This window comes from Phyllobates terribilis, unplaced genomic scaffold, assembly GCF_046119375.1.
Source record: "Phyllobates terribilis strain yellow unplaced genomic scaffold, ASM4611937v1 Scaffold_5__5_contigs__length_657084704, whole genome shotgun sequence".
Lineage (NCBI taxonomy): Eukaryota > Metazoa > Chordata > Amphibia > Anura > Dendrobatidae > Phyllobates > Phyllobates terribilis.
The window spans coordinates 467,640,573-467,662,359 of record NW_027362765.1 but is presented as its reverse complement, the minus strand read 5'-3'; the positions used below and the strand labels follow the sequence as shown (position 1 = coordinate 467,662,359).

At 41.3% G+C, this 21,787-nt stretch overlaps 1 protein-coding gene across 1 annotated transcript in view; it reads right to left on the bottom strand.

Moving 5' to 3' along the window:
• Window positions 1-21,787, bottom strand: part of TMEM26 (transmembrane protein 26) — a 141,786-nt gene that overhangs the window by 58,701 nt on the left and 61,298 nt on the right. The window contains exon 2 of the mRNA XM_073681395.1: window positions 3,604-3,682. Within this exon, the coding sequence (XP_073537496.1) occupies window positions 3,604-3,682 (79 nt within the window). The remainder of the gene's footprint in view (window positions 1-3,603; window positions 3,683-21,787) is intronic.

Genomic DNA, 21,787 nt, shown 5'->3' with positions numbered 1-21,787 from the left:
CAGTCATGTACCAACTAGACTCTTCTGAAGCGAGAATTGAGAAGCAGAGCAGAGTCTAGTCTAGCGGAGAATTGAGTCTAGTTGGTACATGACTGCAAGTATGTAAATTGCACATAAGCGGTCATGTGACCACCCCTCCACATGGGGAATACAAGGAATTGTGACAGTGTGTGCATTGTACACTGTCATGATTAAGCAGTTTGCAGTCACATAGAATGACTTCAGACTTTTCTTCTTAGACTGCAAAACCTTCACAATCACAAACTTCAGTGCAGAGTTTGTGAGTGGATTATAAATGATTTTAAGCAGAGCACAATCAAGGAAAATCACGAGATCCCCTAGCCATAGACGTGTGTCTGATATATGGGAGCAAACTACGAAGAGATGAACAATTGTATGCTTTCAACTTGTGGCAATAATTAGGGGAATGTCTTTTCTGCTCCGGCATGACTGTGCCCCAGTAGATAAAACAAGGTCCACGAAAACAGGGATCGTGGTGTGTGGGTTCTCAAGAGACCCATACAAAGCCCTGATCCCAACCCTACTGAGCACTTTGATATTCATTGGAGCACCGACTGCGAGCCAGACCTCATCCAAAATTAGTGTCTGACCTTACAAATGCTCTTTTAGCTGAATGAGCAAAACTTCCCATAGACACATTACACAATTGTACAGAAAGCCTTTTCAAAAGAATAAAGGTCCTCATAGAGGCAAAAGGAGGGCAAGTCTATATTAAAACCCATGGTTTGAAAATAGGATGATTCTAAGTTCATACTTGTCCACATACTTTGGGCCACATAGTATGTACATCATTGAAGACAATGTCCTGATGCTTTAGAAACCAATCAAGATCGATTCTTAGAGAGGGAGGGGTCACATAAACCCTGTGCAAAAGTGGACTGGGGGTATTCCTTGATGGTACCATGACAGGGCTTGAATGGCATATTTTGCCAATAAAAATGTTGGTAAATACGTGTATATAGTGCCAACATATTTTACATCACTTAACAATTCAGAGGGTATATACCAAGAATGTAACTTTATTGTGTGCAGGGGTTGCAATCATCCCCGATCTCGTGAAGTTAGGGGGGGCAAAAAGATCACTTTAGCCCATATTAGACCCATGATAATTGGGAACTCTGTTGAAGATTTAGAGTGGGCACCCTTGTTTTTCAAGTTGCTCCACTGATAAATGTACAGAGAAAGGACAGGTGCAGACGACCGTACTACTGGTCAGAGTGAGATTCAACAAAACATCAGATCGCACCAGGACCTATGTTATTCTATGGAGCCACGCACATGTCTGATTTTTTTCCTCAGACAGACTCTGTCTGAGGTAAAAATCGCTGCATGCCTGACTTTGATCTGATGTTTGGATCGCACTCGGCCATGCAAGTCAGTGAGTCCTTAGAAATAATAGGACTGCACTCAGATGACATCTGAGAGCAGTCCGATTTCTGTGCACTGACTTAGTGGAGAAGATGGAGAATTTTTTTCTCCATCTTCTCCACACAGTGTGCTCCCATTATGGATCCCATTATGCTGACACTCCGATCAAACTCTGATCAGAATTTGATCAGGGTGTCATTTGCATAATCGGTCTGATTCTGTCTGATAAGAGAATCTACGACCGTCTGCACAAGCCAGAAGTTAGACATTATAGTCAGAAAGACGCTAGCAACAATCGAACTAAGGTTTCCAACATGTCTCCTGAAATGACACATCTTCTTTCATTTTATCTTTCATTTTACCTACAGCCTTTCCATGAATAGTAACCACTAACTAAATATTAGAACACTCATGAAAACAGTTACAGTATAAGCCCTTGGTGCTTTCTGGGAATAAATCAGAGAGGAAAATATTCCTCACTAGAACTGTTGGTGACATCACTGCAGGCTTCATAGTCGACCATTGTACTTCCCCTGCTACTATGAGCAGGATCCCGCACAGGCACATGGTAAATTGCATTTTACATGACTTTCACCGTTGTGTTACAATGATAAATACGAGTCACATATATTTATTAAACGGTTTCCATCCTTACTTGTGTGTACAACGTTCCTCACGTTTAGTCGATACATTAAGTTTACTGATACATGGTTGCTTAAATTCAGTTTCCGATCATAGTCACTTGAAGGTCAGAACATAATCCCATTCACTATCATTACTTGTGATTTTGTGGCCATGATACATTGTGATTTTATAAGTTACCTTTGTGGACCTTTTGCAAGAAATGTTAAAGTTGATCCTTCAGCATGAAGAACATGGTAATGGTAACGTGTTCAGATTGAGTGATTTATACATAACAGTCTTTAAAGGGAACCTGTCACCAGGAGATACGGCCACCTCCTTTCTGCCCTCATGTACAGCATTATATAATGCTGTTTATGAGCCCCCAGCTTGACCTGCAAGACAAGAAAAAGAGCTTTTATTATACTCACTTGGGGGGGGGCGGTGTGGTCCGAGGGGCGTCGCTGGTCTTGTTCTGGTGCCTCCCTTCTTCTTGCGATGCCATCCTCTTTCTTACTTCGTGTGGATGACGAGTCCCATACGTCATCCACACAGTCTCCCCGGCATCACGCTCCTGCGCAGGCGTACTTCTCTGCCCTGATGAGGGCAGAACAAATGCCCTGGCTCCTGCGCACTGCAGTACTTTACTCAGCCCTAGTCTGGACAGAGAAGTACGCCTGTGCAGGAGTGCGATGACGGGGAGACTGTGTGGATGACGTAGGGTCTCGTCATCCACTTGAAGCAAGAAGGAAGACATCATAGAAAAAGAAGGGAGGCACCAGACCAAAAAGAGTGACACACCTCGGACCAGACCGCCCCCCCGGTAAGTATAATAAAAGCTCTTTTTATTGTCTTGAAGGTTGGATTGGGGGCTTATATTCTGCATTATAGAATACTGTATATGAGGGCTGAAAGGGGGTGACCGTATCTCATATAAGGCAAAACTGGTGACAGCTTCGCTTTAAAGACATAAAGTAAGCAGACATACCATTGGTGCAACTGAGGCCCAAGAGGTAAGGGGGTCACTTTCACTACCAAAGCCCTCTTCTATCTGCATCCACCCCTACAGTAATCCATACATTATTCAATTTACTGTACTTTAGAGGATTGTGTACTTTTGTTTATAACCTCCTTAGAAGGGTCAATGATAAATTAATAAGATGATGTCCTGCTGCTGGGACCCAAAGCAATTAGCTGTAATTTCCTGGGGAATCCAGCAAGTGTTTGTTTCACTGCAGCGCCACCACAAGGGGAACAAAGCATTACACAGTGCCATTTGTACAAGACTATCCATGTAATGTATGGATGTATTGTGTACTCTAAAGGGATAGATAGCTGTATATGAGGGTCCTCAATAGCGTATTCCGAAATGTTTTTTCTAAATTAGAGGACACAGTTGAGGATAATAAAATCAATTATAAGTGAATTTAGCTTCTGTGAAAGTGTAATATTTTTTTTTTATTTTACTTCTTTGCTTATTACATACTATTTGTTCTATGATGTCTAGATGCAGATTAGTGAATTTGACTATACCACTACTTCCAGTGTGATTTTCAATAGTAATGCAAAGAATATACATTGTAGCCCACTTACCTTAAGATCAGTGTTTATTTCCAGGAGCCAAAGAGATGGTACGATGCTTAATAAGTAGCAGAAGATTGGAGGAGAGACCCTGTGGAAAACAAGATATGAAATCACTGAAATAAATTGGAAAAAATGCCATAAAAAAAGATGTATTGTCCAGGTATGTGAGCGAGATGTATAAATAGTTGTAATAACTACGGAGTTGTTATTTCACATAAGGATCAAGATAACAGAAAAGCAAAAAAGGCAAGTAGAATGTAAAATGCCATTAAAGCTTGCTTCCTATGAAAAACTATTATGACATATTAACCCGATATGACATGTCTGATAGGAGTCTTCCACCAATACTGACATACAGTATCTATTACGGTAATTATGCTATAAATGTGTTTACTAGAAAACCATTACAAAGTTACAAGTTAGCAGAAAAAAAAATCTGAGACAAATCCATGGGTTCCCTGCCGATTTGTTGCTGATTTTGCAGAGGAATTCACTGTATATTATAAAGTGTACAAGCAGTGAAGAAAATACACAGCATAAATTGACAAGCTGCATATATAATATTGGCAATGCAGGTCAATTTCCATGCAGATCCCACACAGATTGTTTTAAGAAGCTTGTCCATATACAGGTGTGTAGTATTCCCATTAAAGGGCTTTCCCAAGATAGCAAGTTATCCACTATAGATAGGGTAGGGCATAAGTTGCTGATGGCTGGAAATCCAACTAGTAGGACCATCAGTGATGTTAAGAAAGTAGCTCTTCAGAGCCTAGACTGAGTGGTCAAAAGTTGATGATATGCATCATTCATTGTAGGATTCCTGGGGGGAGCTGATTTCAGAGCTTGACATTTTCCAGCAGTTCTATATTGACAGTATAGACAGTGAATGGACTGGATGTGTGCTTGTTCAACCTCTACTCTATTCAGATGGTAATCTGCAGAGCCATATTCTTGGGACTGGGCTTGGATCCCCTGAAATCAGTAAGTTGTCCCCTATACCATTTTTAGGGATTAATTTACTATCTTGGAAAAACTCCTTTAAGCTGGAGCCTTCATTAAAGAGGTTGTCAGAGAATTATTATTATTGCTTTATATGCTTGCAGATAACAAAAATAATAACTTCAGCAATATCTGGCTTATATCCTAAGTCATGTGATAAGGCTGGTTAAAGGGTCACTATTGACTTTTAGGATTGCTATTTCCTGTACGTGCACTAGAGTTCTAGTCCTCTTCTTCTCTGAAGACGCAATTTGCAACTACAGCAATATGCATTCACTCCATTATCAGAAATGCCTTTCTCCTGCGGCCCTGCGCTTTGTTGCTCTGCTGTAAGGACTATAGTGCATGTGACCACTACAGCCAATCACTGGGCTCAGCAGCCCTTGCCATCTATATCAGCATCATGTCTGTGCCCATCATTTCCCAGCATGGCCCATAGCCCTGTCCATGTGCATGGAGCCATGTTTGAAGTCAAGGGCATCACTCAAGTTCTGACCTTTTTATCGAAGATATTATTGTTTAAAAGTATGGTGCCACAACTCAATGCTCTCACCTTGTCCTCAGTGCAACTATCAAATGTATCCAACCAATAATTGCATAATGCAGTGATTAAGTCTTTTAATGCTTCTGTAGCACAGATCAGTATAGATTAATTTATACTAATAATAAAGTATTATAATAAAAAAATCTAGAGAACTGTGATTACGCCTATAATTAAAGGGAGTCCGTCAGCAGCTTTTCACTATGTAATTTGAGAGCCGTATGATGTAGGGGCACAGACCCTGATAGCAGTGATATATCACTTATTTGGCTGCTTAGTGTAGTTTTGATAAAATCACTGTTTGCATAAGATTATTTTTTAGAGGACTAATAAACCTGCTGCCACTTAGTCAAGCATAGTCTCATGAGCTGTTTATAACCCCACTCCCACTACTGATTGGCAGCTTACTGTGTACACTGTGCATAGGCAGAAAGATGCCAATCAGTGGTGTGGCCTAGGTTATACAGAGCTCAACATTCAGATAACTGGTAGATCTGCAGCAGAGAAAACAGTGATTGTATCAAATGACAGCAAGAAGCCCAATAAGTGATACATTGCTGGAATCAGGGTCTCTGTCCCTATATTATGCTGCTCTTAGATGGGGTAGCAAAAACTTGCTGACAGATTCCCTTTAAGCAGTGAACAGTGGGTAGAATACAAGCATTGCACAGCATGAAAAAAAATTAATAATTTAATAATGTAGTTCCCATAATTGACAAATTCAGCTCCCAGGTCTGTAAGACATCTGGAAAATCTTGTCAGCCATCGCTTACAAAAATGTTCCTTTTTACTTAAATGCTACTTCAACTTGGACATAAGATATCATTTCAGATTTACTGGTGCCAATGTAATTATTAGGGTACATTTCGGGAACTCGTAATGGTGCAGCAGAGAGCCATATAATTGCATGCTGCCTGTGATGTGGATTTACCACATCACAAAAATGTACAGCATATACTGACATAGTTACATAGTTACATAGTTTATAAGGCCGAAAAAAGACAAGAGTCCATCCAGTTCAGCCTATTTCTTGTGCACTGCAGCTATTCCGCAGCGTTGATCCAGGCGAAGGCAATAAAAAAACCATGCGGTATAGGCCAATTTACATCATTGAGGAAAAATTCACTTCCCGTCACCAATCTGGCAGTCAGATTAAATCCCTGGATTAATTAACTAAGCATAAGATGTAATTTTATTGTTCTCAAGAAAGGCGTCCAGGCCTCTCTTGAACTCATTAAGTGAGTTGGACATCACCACTTCCTCTCCCAGAGAGTTCCAGAGTCTCACGGCTCTGACCGTAAAGAATCCCCTTCTATGCTGGTGCAGGAACCTCCTTTCCTCCAGACGCATAGTGTGCCCCCTCGTCTTTGTCACCATCCTTGGTATAAACAGGTCATGGGAGAGATCTCTGTACTGCCCCCTGATGTATTTATACATGTTTATGAGGTCTCCCCTAAGCCTTCTCTTTTCCAACGTAAATAGGCCTAATTTTGACAACCTCTCTGGGTATTCTAGTCCCTCCATTCCCTTTATTACCTTAGTCGCCCTCCTTTGTACCCTCTCTAGCTCCAATATGTCTTTCCTGAGCACCGGAGCCCAGAACTGTGCACAATATTCTAAGTGCGGCCTTACCAGCGCTTTATACAGAGGAAGAACAATGTTCTCATCATATGCCCCTATTCCTCTTCTGATGCATGCCATGACTCTATTTGCCTTCGCAGCTGCTGCCTGACACTGGGCACTCCAATTTAATTTCCTATTAACCAAGACGCCCAGGTCCTTCTCCACGTCAGATTTCCCCAACGGTTTCCCATTTAATATGTATGGGTGACTGCTGTTTTTCTTTCCCATGTGCATGACCTTACATTTATCGGCATTGAACCCCATTTGCCATTTTTTGGCCCAACTCCCCAATTTATCTAAATCCTCCTGTAGCTGTGCCCTATCCTCATCTGTATTAACTACTTTACAAAGTTTAGTATCATCTGCAAATATTGCTATTTTACTATGCAACCCTTCCACTAGATCATTAATAAATATATTAAATAATATAGGGCCCAAGACAGACCCTTGAGGCACCCCGCTAGTAACCCTGACACACCCTGAGCTTACTCCATTGATAACCACCCTCTTCTTTCTATCACTCAGCCAGCTATTTACCCACTTGCACACATTATCCCCCAGACCAAGCATTCTCATTTTATATACCAACCTTTTGTGTGGCACGGTATCAAACGCTTTGGAGAAGTCAAGGTATACAACATCCACTGACTCTCCCCGGTCCAGCTGTGAGCTCACCTTCTCGTAGAAGGCCATCAGGTTTGTTTGGCAGGAGCGATCCCTCATGAATCCATGTTGATATGGAGTTAGACAGTTATTATCATTAAGATATTCTACAATAGCATCTCTAAGAAATCCTTCAAACAATTTACCCACAACAGACGTTAAGCTGACTGGTCTATAGTTCCCAGGGTCACTTTTAGACCCCTTTTTGAATATTGGTACCACATTTGCTTGGCGCCAGTCTAGTGGGACAGTCCCTGTCCATAAAGAGTGCTTGAATATAAGATACAGTGGTCTGTCTATCACATTACTTAATTCTTTTAGTACCCGGGGGTGTATGCCATCTGGGCCTGGTGACTTGTCTATTTTGATATTATTTGACATTTAACTCAACTTTGCCCCCCATAAGTATGTATCCTCAATGCAATAGTCTTTTGGGTTGATTTGCCATTTAAAGGGAACAGCTCATGTTCTCAAACAGTTCCCAACCACTAATGTAGCTGTATATATGAAAATGTGTTTTTTTCTAATAAGGTATTTGATGTAACTTACAAACACTGACATTTTTTCAAGGGTGAACTTTTATCCAACAGCGTCACATATGCTGATGAGGCAGGACTAGTCTAGAGGGGCGTCTCTTCCCCCAGACCAGTCCAACCTGTGATCTTCTAATCACACCTCCTTGTGCATGATTGACCGTCTACATAATGGTGATCCCACAACAGGAAGTGTTTAAGGAGTTGGTACAACCAGTATAAATTGTTCGTATATGCCTTGAATGCGCAAGGGATATTCCCGTGAAGACAAAGGGAGACGACGTTTGGTGTTTTTCCGCTATATATGTCGGCTTCTTTGTGTCTGTCTTGTGTTGTATAATATGGGTTTGAAGAAAGCCTTAAAGAGGAAGACATACCTAGAGGAAAAATGCAAGCCCCACAGGTGGTCTCCCTTTGCTTTGGCGGGAAAACCCCTCACACATTCAAGGCATATATGAACTTGCCCTTTACAAGTGGAATTACACCCAATAAGATGTGAATAAAAAAACTGAGACAGAACTGGTCCATGGTAAGTCGCGCCTTGCCGGACTAGTCCTGCCTCATAAGCATAGGAGGAATGAAAAAATCATCCTTGAAATATTCCAGTGTCACCTGCCAGGTTCCCCATAGGAAGTTTTGTTATTAATCAGGAAATGTCAATCATGTTATAGGTTATTTTCAGGAAATGTAAATAATGTTATAGGTTTTTTACATTATTTATTTTTTTAATAAGATAAAATATAGTAAATCCAAATACATCAACAAATAACAAAGAAGAAAAACAGAAGCTGCCAGTTCCAACAGGAAACCATCTGCAGAGCTGAAATCTGATATTGGTCATGAAAATGCATCTCCCCGTGTCTTATACATTGTTGAGTCATTATGTAACACATCCAACTTGTGATGAGTGACTTTAATCGAGTGGAGTTAAATTCTTATTATATTTTACAAAAAATTGTATTCAACAGAATAGGGATGTTCTGCTTTTTACTCTAAGCAAATTCAGGCAAATTGCTGCCAGCTGCGGCCATCATTTTACTTAAACAGGTTTTCCTATGTCGAAGATCCTATCCCAATATGTAGATGTAATAATAATAATATTAGCAAATATCTCCAATTAGAAATGTAGTATAGTTCTTCTGATTAGCTATGTCGCTGCCCCATGTACAGAGCATTAGGTATCCGTGGTTATGACCACTCATATAGCGACAGTTAGTTAGTTGTTAATGGTCATAACCATGGAAACCTAAGCTACTGCAATGGCCTAGTAAATCAGAAGAGTTTTACTACATTTTTAACCCCTTTCCAACCCATGACGTCTTAGTACGCACATTTGCGTACCCCCGGTTCAGTGAGGGCTGCTGCGCTGAGCCCTCACTGAACCGAGCACATGTCTGCTGATTCTTACAGCTGACATGTGTCCGCAACAGCTGCGGGTGGAATCGCGATCCACCCGCGGCTGTTAACATGTTAAATGCCGCTGTCAATCTCCGACAGCGACATTTAACGCGCGCTTCCGGGTTGCGCGTCATAAGCCCCGCCCATTGGCGACCCCGTCACGTGATCGCGGGTAGCCGATGGGCGTGCATGACAACCCAGGGACTGCAGCAGACGCCTGTGGTTGTCATGATCTGGTCGCTATGAGCGCCACCTAGTGGTCGGCGCTCATAGCACAGGACCATTTCTGCTGCATGCAGGGGATCTGCTCGTCCCCTGTATGTAGCAGAGACGATCAGACAACTGCTGCTTCTAGTCTCCTTTGGACACTATTGAAGCATGCAGTAAGTGAAAAAAAAATGTTTTTAAAAATATAAAAAAAAATAAAAAAAATATAAAAGTTTAAATCACCCCCCTTTCGCCCCATTCAAAATAAAATATAAAAAAAAAACCCCACATACACATATTTGGTATCGCCGATCTATCAATATAAAAAAAGAATTAATCCGATCGGTAAACGGTGTAACGAGAAAAAAATTCTAAACGCCAGAATTACGTTTTTTGGTCGCCACAAAATTGCAATAAAATGCAATAACGGGTGATCAAAACATCGGATCTACCCCAAAATGTTATCAATAAAAAGGTCAGCCCGGCATGCAAAAAATAAGCCCTCACTTAGCCCCAGATCACGAAAAATGGAGACGCTACAGGTCTCGGAAAATGGCGCTATTTTTTTTTTGCTTTTTTTACCGAATTTTGGAATTTTTTTTCACCACTTAAATATAAAATAACCTATACATGTTTGGTGTCTACGACCAAATGACCTGGAAAATAAGAATGGCAGGTCAGTTTTAGCATTCAGTGAACGTGGTAAAAAAAATAAATAAAAAACAACTGTGGTATTGCACTTTTTTTGCAATTTTACCGCACTTGGAATTTTTTTCCCGTTTTCCCGTACACGATATGGTAAAACTAGTAATGGCGTTGAAAAGAACAACTTGTTCCGCAAAAAATAAGCCCTCACATAGCCATATTGTCCAAAAAATAAAAACGCTATGGCTCTGGGAACAAGGGGAGCAAAAAACGAAAAAGCAAAAACGACAAAACCCAAGGTTGCGAAGGGGTTAATTTTAAGTATTTGTTAATATTATTATTACACACACTACATATTGGGATAGGATCCTGGAGATGGGAATACACGTTTAACTGTACAGAGTCAGAAAACGATTAAAAAAATAATAATAATACTCAACTCACCACACTCTTGTTCTGACATCCCAGCAGCCCTCCAACCAGTCCTCCATGCCTCTTCTTATCCTCTTCCCCATCACGCACATTTTCTTTAGCTTCTTCACTCCAGACCAGGTCTCTGACATAACTGTGTGGCACGCAGTGGTGTCCATACAACTTTGGAAGGACAGAAAGAGGGACACCCCAGACCCCAATGCACTTCTTTGCAAAGCTGTATGTAGTACCCAGCTTCACTTACTGTGACGCACAGTGGCTCCAGCGCATGCGCACACAGTGAAGCATTCAAATGGCGTGGGTGGTGACAACCCTGACTGAACACAAAGAAGCACACCCATATGACTAAACGAGCAAATAAGATATAACTATACCAAGTGTTTTTTGCAAAGGATTACAGCCCAGATTTTAATGAAAAAAGCGTGTTAGTGATGCACATTGCATCACAAATAACGTACTGGGGACCAGGGGCCTAGATAGGAATCATGGCTGGATGTCCTTAAGGACAAAAATGTCCAGGAAGGATGGGAAATTTTTAAAAATGAAATTCTCAAAGCACAATCGTTAACAATCCCAAAAAGTAGGAAGAATGGGAAGCATTTAAGGAAACCAGGATGGATGAACACAGAACTTAAACACATGCTAAAAAGAAAGAAAGAAATGTTTATTAAATGGAAAGAGGGAGGCATATCTAAAGAAGATTATAATGCAGTCTGCAGATCCTGCAGGGCACGTATCAGGTTAGCTAAAGCTGACAATGAATTAAGGCTTGCAAGAGATGTCAAAAGCAATAAAAAAGGATTTTGGGGGTATGTCAAAAGTAAAAGAAAAGTCAAAGATGCTATAGGATTTTTTACAGGATGAAAATGGAGAAATGGTAAGAGAGGATGTTGAGAAGGCCGAACTTTTTAATTCCTATTTTGCATCTGTTTTCTCTCAGAAAGAAAATGTAACATCAACTGATCTTCACTGTCCTTTTAAAGGAATAGAGGAATCCAAGTTATCTGTAAACAGAAAGATTGTGAGGGAATATTTAGCTAACATAAATGAGTTCAAGTCTCCAGGTCCAGATGAATTACACCCCAGAGTACTGAAGGAGATCGTAGAAGAAATTTTAGAACCACTCTCCATAATCTTTGAAAATTCTTGGAGAACAGGAGAAGTCCCAGAAGACTGGAGAAGAGCAAATGTTGTTCCTATCTTCAAAAAGGGGAAGAAGGTGGACCCAGGGAACTATAGGCCGGTGAGTCTGACTTCTATACCAGGAAAGATCTTTGAACAAATTATTAAACAACATGTATGTAAGTACATGGATAAGAATGAAGTGATTAACCAGAGTCAGCATGGGTTTGTAACTAACAAGTCATGTCAGACTAACTTAATTTCCTTCTATGACAGAATCACTGACTGGGTGGATCAGGGAAATGCTGTAGATATAGTATATCTTGACTTCAGCAAAGCATTTGACAAAGTATCTCACACCATCCTTATTGAAAAAATGACCAAGTATGCAATGGACCAGGCAACTGTTAGGTGGATTCATAACTGGCTTAGTGATCGGACTCAAAGGGTGGTTGTAAATGGCTTCACATCCAGCTGGATGAATGTCTCAAGTGGGGTACCACAGGGCTCCGTCCTGGGACCTGTATTGTTCAACATCTTTATCAATGATTTAGATGAAGGAATTGAGGGTAAACTGATTAAATTTGCTGATGACACAAAGCTAGGAGGGATAGCTAATACTAGAGAAGAGAGAGAGAGGATTCAAAAAGACCTAAATAAACTGGAGCAGTGGGCAGCAACCAACAGAATGGTTTTTAACAGGGAAAAATGCAAAGTACTACATCTGGGCAATAAAAATGAAAAAAGCATATACAGAATGGGAGGAATAGAGCTAAGCAACAGTACATGTGAAAAAGACTTAGGTATACTAATAGATCATAGACTGAACATGAGTCAACAGTGTGATGCAGCAGCAAAAAAGGCAAATACAATTCTGGGATGTATTAACAGAAGCATACAGTCTAGATCACGTGAAGTCATTATCGGTCTTTACTCCTCTTTGGTCAGACCTCATCTGGAATACTGTGTACAGTTTTGGGCACCACATTTTAAAAAAGACATAGACAAACTGGAGCAAGTTCAGAGAAGAGCGACCAGAATGGTGACTGGTCTGCAAACCATGTCCTATGAGGAACGGTTGCAGGATTTGGGAATGTTTAGCTTGCAAAAAAGAAGACTGAGAGGAGACTTAATAGCTGTCTACAAATATGTCAAGGGCTGTCACATTGTAGAAGGATCATCTTTATTCTCATTTTCACAAGGAAAGACTAGAAGCAATGGGATGAAACTAAATGGGAGGAGACACAGATTAGATATTAGAAAAAACTTTTTGACAGTTAGGGTGATTAATGAGTGGAACAGGCTGCCACGAGAGGTGGTGAGTTCCCCTTCAATGGACGTCTTCAAACAGAGGCTGGACAGACATCTGTCTGAGATGATCTAGTGAATCCTGCTTTGAGCAGGGGGTTGGACCAGATGACCCAGGAGGTCCCTTCCAACTCTACCATTCTATGATTCTATGGGGCCCCATAGCAGAAGTTCTAATTGCCCCCCCCCCCAAAAAAAAATGTAAATAATTGTCGGGGTCACAGAAGAGCAGATCTCACAACTTTCCAGCCTTTACATAGTAATTTTCCTCCTGCTGAAGTCCTAGATTCCTTTTTCATTGCCCTATAAAGTGTGATGCCAACAATGCCAACAAAAGTGTCCCCAAACACAGTATGATACCCCCATGGTGAATTCCTCCACATTCACAGTATAATGACCCTATTGTACCCCACCTCAACTCCCAAGGCAAAGTATGGTGACCCCAACACAGTATGATCCCCCAACTGTGACCCCCACACAGCCCTCCATGCAGTATAATGGGCCTACATACAATATAATGGCCCCACACCTCTCCACACTCCACAGAGTATAGTGAACTCGCCATGGTCCTCCATACAGTATAAGGCACTCGCCATGGTCCTCCACACAGTATAATGCACTCGCCATGATCCTCCATACAGTATAATGCACTCGCCATGATCCTCCATACAGTATAATGCACTCACCATGGTCCTTCACACAGTATAATGCACTAACCATGGTCCTCCACTCAGTATAATGCACTCGCCATGGTCCTCCACACAGTATAAGACACTCGCCATGGTCCTCCACACAGTATAATTCACTTGCCATGGTCCTCCACACAGTATAAGACACTCACCATGGTCCTCCATGCAGTATACGGCATTCCCTATAGTCCTCCACACCAGGGCTGTGGAGTCGGTAAGCCAAACGTCCAACTCCGACTCCTCAATTTCCATGACACTGACTCCAACTCTGACTCCACGACTCCGACTCCTTCATACATGGCTCATGTTTAAGTGATAAATTTACTGTAACACAGATTCATCTCAGCTAAAAGTCTAGACCCTTAGATCAGGAATAGGACAGACATTTATAGGACATTTCATAACTTTCCCAAATTCTTATGAAAAAATATTTCCCACAAACTGCATTTAACTACTGTACCCAATTTATTATATATTTTAGGAGTCTGAGTTGGTCCATTTTAAACCGACTTTGACTCCACCAAAATGGCTCCGAAGTCCAGCTCCATACAGTATACTTCACTCCCCATAGTCCTCCATACAGTATACTGCACTCCCTATAGTCCTCCATATAGTATAATGCACTCCCCATAGTCCTCCATACAGTATAATGCACTCCCCATAGTCCTCCATACAGTATACTGCACTCCTCATAGTCCTCCATACAGTATAATGCACCCCCATGGTGCTCCATGCAGTATAATGCAGCCTCATGGTCCTCAATGTAGTATATTGCACCCCCATGGTCCTCCATGTAGTATAATGCACTCCCATGGATCTACATGCAGTATGATGCACCCCCCTGGTCCTCCATGCAGTATAATGCACCCCCCTGGTCCTCCATGCAGTATAATGCAGTCTTCATACTGTACTATGGCCATCGGTCAAATAAATACAATATTCACCTCTCCTGGTTTCAGCTGATGCTCCAGTCCCCTCAGCGTGTAGTGTGAAGTGCCGGACATCTCAGAGCAGCGAGCGCCCTTTAATGACATCATACGTCGAGTAAGAATGATGGTAATGGAAACGTCTTCTGACGCTCCCTCCTCCATCATCATTGCTTTCACTGGGCCCCCCTCCGGCTGTCAGCGCGAGCAATGATGATGGACGAGGGAGCATAAGAAGACGTTTCCATTCCCATTATTCTATGAGGGAGAGCGGCTGGGCAGTGCGGGTGCTAACAGGCGGAAGCAGGGCCCAGTGAGGTGCGGCTCACACACACATATACAGTACAGACCAAAAGTTTGGACACACCTTCTCATTTAAAGATTTTTCTGTATTTTCTTGACTATGAAAATTGTACGTTCACACTGAAGGCATCAAAATTATGAATTAACACATGTGGAATTATATACTTAACAAAAAAGTGTGAAACAACTGAAAATATGTCTTATATTCTAGGTTCTTCAAAGTAGCCACCTTTTGCTTTAATGACTGCTTTGCACACTCTTGGCATTCTCTTGATGAGCTTCAAGAGGTAGTCTCCGGAAATGGTCTTCCAACAATCTTGAAGGAGTTCCCAGAGATGCTTAGCACTTGTTGGCCCTTTGGCCTTCACTCTGCGGTCCAGCTCACCCCAAACCATCTCGATTGGGTTCAGGTCCGGTGACTGTGGAGGCCAGGTCATCTGGCGTAGCACCCCATCACTCTCCTTCTTGGTCAAATAGCCCTTACACAACCTGGAGGTGTGTTTGGGTTCATTGTCCTATTGAAAAATAAATAATGGTCCAACTAAACGCAAACCGGATGGAATAGCATGCCGCTGCAAGATGCTGTGGTAGCCATGCTGGTTCAGTATGCCTTCAATTTTGAATAAATCCCCAACAGTGTCACCAGAAAAGCACCCCCACACTATCACACCTCCTCCTCCATGCTTCACGGTGGAAACCAGGCATGTAGAGTCCATCCGTTCACCTTTTCTGCATCGCACAAAGACATGGTGGTTGGAGCCAAAGATCTCAAATTTGGACTCATCAGACCAAAGCACAGATTTCCATTGGTCTAATGTCCATTCCTTGTGTTCTTTAGCCCATACAAGTCTCTTCTGCTTGTTGCCTGTCATTAGCAGTGATTTCCTAGCAGCTATTTTACCATGAAGGCCTGCTGCACAAAGTCTCCTCTTAACAGTTGTTAAGAACTCTGTGTGGCATTGACCTGGACTCTAATCTGAGCTGCTGTTAAACTGCGATTTCTGAGGCTGGTGACTCAGATAAACTTATTTTCAGAAGCAGAGGTGACTCTTGGTCTTCCTTTCCTGGGGCGGTCCTCATGTGAGCCAGTTTCTTTGTAGCGCTTGATGGTTTTTGCAACTGCACTTGGGGACACATTCAAAGTTTTCCCAATTTTTCGGACTGACTGAACATCATTTCTTAAAGTAATGATGGCCACTCGTTTTTCTTTACTTAGCTGCTTTTTTCTTGCCATAATACAAATTATAACAGTCTATTCCGTAGGACTATCAGCTGTGTATCCACCTGACTTCTGCACAACACAACTGATGGTCCCAACCCCATTTATAAGGCAAGAAATCCCACTTATTAAACCTGACAAGGCACACCTGTGAAGTGAAAACCATTTCCGGTGACTTCCTCTTAAAGCTCATCAAGAGAATGCCAAGAGTGTGCAAAGCAGTCATCAAAGCAAAAGGTGGCTACTTTGAAGAACCTAGCATATAAGACATATTTTCAGTTGTTTCATACTTTTTATAATTCGACATGTGTTGATTCATAGTTTTGATGTCTTCAGTGTGAATGTGCAATATTCAAAGTCATGAAAATACAGAAAAATCTTTAAATGAGAAGGTGTGTCCAAACTTTTGGTCTGTACTGTATATATATATATATATATATATATATATATATTTATACACACATATGCACACACACACACACACACATACACACATATATACACACACATATGCATACACATATATGCACACACACACGTTAGACATGGACTTACCCTCTCTGCAGATGATTCCACATGATGCATTTCTCTGGTGCAGCCTCCCATCTTCCAGGTCCCGAAAGCAGAGTGTTTTTGCAAATTGCAGGGCTGAAGTCAGGAGGGGGAGAGCGGAGCAGTAAGATACCTACAGAGCAGGGGAGACAGGGAGAGCAGGGGCCATGCTGGAGCAGCCCCTCTACTGGAACTACAGGCCGGAGTTGGTGGGCGGAGCTTCATCTCCTGCACTTACAGAGACAATGAGGCATGGTCTGCGTGGCCAGACAGGACACAGTGCAGCCAGAGGTGAAGAGGTGGGTCCTGATTCCGGCCCACCGAACCTCTGGAGGTTCTGAACGAGCCTGTTTGTTTTCAACAGTATCCTTAGGATGCAGATACTGTGGAGATTGTGATGCGGGATGGAGGGGTCTGATGTTGTTTCACATCGGGCCCCCCTGTCTCACGGGCCCCATAGCAGCTGCGTGGGCTGCCTCTATGTACGGTTCGCCCCTGCTGGGGACAGTTTAAATGCTGTAAATCACATGACAGGTTCCCTTTAACTGTTTTTCATTATTTTTAGTAATTTTATAGGAAAAAATATCTTTTATTCTCCCTCTAGAATACAAATACATAGAAATACACTGTTGTAGACAGTTGTATCTCTATGTATAAATATCATCTGTCTATGGGGTAGTGGCGGCAATGAAGCTCAGGTATATAAGACGCTCCCAGTGACATCTACAGAGCCTGAGGCTCAATAGTTTAGCTCCTGCTTGTAATTATAGAAGCTGTGGATTCGAGTCCTGGGGAAAATGACTTTTTTCTAATTGTTTTTTTATTATTTTCAATAGTTTTATAAGAGACAAAAAATGTACTTTTTCTTCCCCTCTAGTATACAAGGGACATAGACATACATTGCTATATACAATGTTTCTCTATGTACCTGTATAATTTTCTTCTGTGTTCACTGCCTGCAATATAGCTCAAGATGACCAAATTCTCATAGCTTGTCCTCAAACATGGAGTTGCGAGTTTGAGACTCAGGGAGAACCGTAGTTTAATTTAATTTAGGTAAGAGCAGAGATGCTGCCACGCCCCTCGAGGAGGAAGAGGAGCTAGGCAGCATCTCTATTCTCAGAGAGAATAGAAGTGAGTATTAGGACACATTCAGTATTTGATCAATATTTTCCATCAGTATTTGCAACCCAAAACCAGGAGTGGATGAAAAATGCAGAAGTGGTGCATGTGTTTCTATTATACTTTCCCTCTGACTCCTCCCTTCTGATCTTGGCTTACAAATACTGATGGAAAATACTGACCAAATACTAAACATGTGAATGTGGCCTTAGAAGTCAGGAAAAGCCCTTACATGGGGGGACTGAGCCCTCAAATCGGGACAGTCGTGCTGAATCCTGGACGGTTGGGAGCTATGGTGGTGTCCTTGGGCTAGTCAAACTTTAAGCCATGGGCTGGAGTGAAGAGGCCAAAAACATTAGTGCAATGGGGAAGTGGAAAAGAAGGGACGCGGAGGACTTGACGTGGTCTGTGGGTATGGCAGGCCTGGTGAGGTCCTGGAGAGACCCCATATAATAAGGAAGATTCAATTCGCAGAGAATTACTTCACTACAAATCAAACTTTCCTGTAAAATCTGCACAATTTGTTGATTTATAACTTTTGCAGATCCGCTCATTTCTACATCTCACATATAGCTCTCTGCTTGTCCTTGAAGTCTTAAACTTTCTGAGCTTTTATAACTACAACGCAGGGTAAATCAATTAGAAGTATTTATCTGTAACTACGGAGATGATCATCCCCATCTTTTCTCTGTGGAGCACAACATGAAAATGCGATTTATAAGTCATTGTTTCTTACATTGCCTGTAATTTAAAGATTAACATAACCCGATGGTCAATATACTTCCTGATCTGTTATAAAAAAGGAAAAACAAAGATAAATTTAACAAGGCTTTTAAGCTATGAAGTTATTTTCTTACCAGTATGCACTAAGTACTATTGAATTATTTACATTTTCCTTTTTTTGTGCTTGTTTCCAAATAATTTCACATGTGCCTTAAAAGCAGCTGTTTGAGATGAGCAGATCTGGCGAGATTCGAATACGTCAAATCATATAGATTTTCCTGGAAAATTTATTTTGCAGCAAAGTTTTTCTGCACGAATTGAATGTTCCTTATTATGGTCTGGTGTCTCTAGTAGGTATTTTGTTTCTAAGACTACACATTTAAAGGGTTATTCCCATCTCAAACATTTATGACATATCCTCAGTTCTCAACAATGTTATACTAATGATATGCAAACCAAGCTGCTATCCTCTGAGTCTTAATGTATCCAAAGTGACGTATCCTCACTTTACAAACTCTCATTGTATCCTATGCGATTCAGTGTCAGTCTGCCTTGCCTGCTTCTTGCTTGTGATAGGTTCCTCCATGTCAACTCTTACAAGCAGGAGGCAAGAACTGAAGCTGCTTCTCATAGAAATACACAGGAGATTCTGCAAATTGAACACACAGATAGTACTAGCAGTGTGAATTATGGGAGCTCTATAATGCTGCAGCTTTACATTTATATATAATGATGGTAGGGTATGAGATATATTTTTGTCTTTTGTAGGTTTTGCTTCTTTTTGCTAGTGTGAACATGCTCCTATTTCTTGCATGTCTACCATCTTAGACCTCAGTTCACATTGCTTGGTTTTTTGTCTTGTTTGCATTCTGTGCAATTTAAGGGTGTGGCATCCCCTTTGTTGAGCTGATTAGTATATATGTAGCTTACCACGGGTCTGGGTGGTCTGGAGTTGGGACCCGGTCCTATTTGTCTACCCTTTTATATGCATTACTTCAACTTTGATATACAGTAAGGTTTTTAATATAGGCAGTATAGGTACCGTCCCAATTTAGGGTCACCTTGCCGCTGGTGGGACGGCTTGTATACTTTTTTTGATCAAAAATAGTTCACTAAGTACCCTATATTTATTATGCAACTTTGCTTTACATTTATATATAATGATGGTAGGGTATGAGATATATTTTTGTCTTTTGTAGGTTTTGCAGCTAATAATTGTAGAGACTCACCTACGGTATGACTGCTGTTTTATATAAAGCAGAAATTATTTCTCAAGTTACATGATAAGACATTCAGAGAAACAGGAATGGTCGAGCTAGGTGAAGAAGTGTCAGTAATCTGCTGGGAGGAATTTGATAGGTTATGATGTCACCCTATAGTTCACAGAAAATCAGAGACTAACTTCTTGTCTACACTGGAGATCATGTACTGGACTGGTGGTCAGACTGCTCACATAACAGATTTGTCTGTAATAAAACGATTCAAATGTATGTATGCCACTGAGCTGGGGTGAAACAATTATAAGGATAGACCGCATGTAATAACATTCTATGGTGGAAATTATGCAGCGGAGTCTCCGCTACAGAAATTCACCTGCTGCGGATTGTAAACTGCACCGCTGGTGAGTTTATGGAGCGTTAAACAGAAGCACAGTGTGAATGGGATTTCTATAAATCTCATCAACTGTGCTTGTAATGTAGAACACCGCATCCAAATGCGCTGTGTCCAAAACACTGCTATTCCTGATGGTGGGCAGGTAACCTAAAGATAGTGACCTAGCATTATAACAAAATTTAGAGTGCTACTTTAAACAGGTGCAGATATACCATGGGTCCATCCTGTACAGTTGCGCAGGAGACCAAGAGGTCCACTTCCTTCTCCAAAGCTGCAAGCAGCTTCTGTCACAGACACTTAATGATGAACTATTGGACTGCAAAGGGCCCGTATACTGTACTTTCATTATATATTTAAATATTATATTTCTCTGGCTTCTCACAGCCACCACTTTGGGTAACTTTAGAGTTTAGTGGAAGCTGTATGCAGCCAGTTTCTTCTAGTGGCCGAACACAGTGTTTTAACATCGCAGTCTTTGGCTGTATGAGCAGAAACTGGGGATTTGGAGCTTTCGAAAAACAGATGTTCACCTCTGATATAGATATACTATGAATCAGTGCAGAATTTTGGACTTGTTTGTGTATACAAATTATTGGTTCAAAGGGAGACATGTACTTTAAAATATGTGAAATATCCTGTAAGTTTATTTTGATTCTTACAGCTAAATCCTTATACACTAATACTTTTCCATGTAAAATAAAACATTGATGTGTCTTTCTATTATTACAAATGTCTGTACGTCATGTATTGCTTTTATTTCCGCAGTCAAATCGTCAACCTGAATGCTATGAGTGGTAATATTATACAGATGTGAAAAGGACAGGCTCCCTTGTTGGCTATGTGCTGTGCATTAATATATTGTATAGAAATCTGTTGCCCACTGATAAGCCAACATGCCCAGCAGCAAAGGTCACATCTAAACGTTCTGAAACATTTGATTTTTATTACCAGTAAACAACTTAGATTCTATATATACAGAGCCAGCTGTATGGGAAGTATTTCTGTAATGTGCTGAAACCGTTGCATTCAACATCACTAAGGACCATTGTGACATTTCCGTTCCACATGAAATTATAAATAACAGAAGCTCAATAAAAGAAAAAAAAGATAACAATTTGGTGTGATAGGATAAAATGTGTTTACATGATGACCAACTAGCTAGTGTAATGCAGCAGGTTGCTAGCATTACTGTAAATGGTCCAGGATGTGCTTACCGGACCATGTACCTTCCCCTTTATCTGACTGGTCACATGACTGTGACATCACCCAGGTCCTGCATGCACAGTAAAGCTCTGTATACATGACTGGGACAGCACACAGCACCTATACACACAGCTGACTGATCACATGACTGTGACATCAGCAAGGTCCTGTCAGTATGTGGCTGTCTGTGCACAGCATATATAAACCTGCTTAATTTGAGACAGGTGTGTTCGGTGTGAGACCTGTTCCCCATGTGTGTGGGATACCGTGATACCGTGAAGCTTGGCAGCCTGAAGGCAAAGACTAGATCCTGTGCAGATGCTAGTGGCCTTGGAAGGCAGCGGCTTTGAAGTGAAGCCTGGTACCTGAAA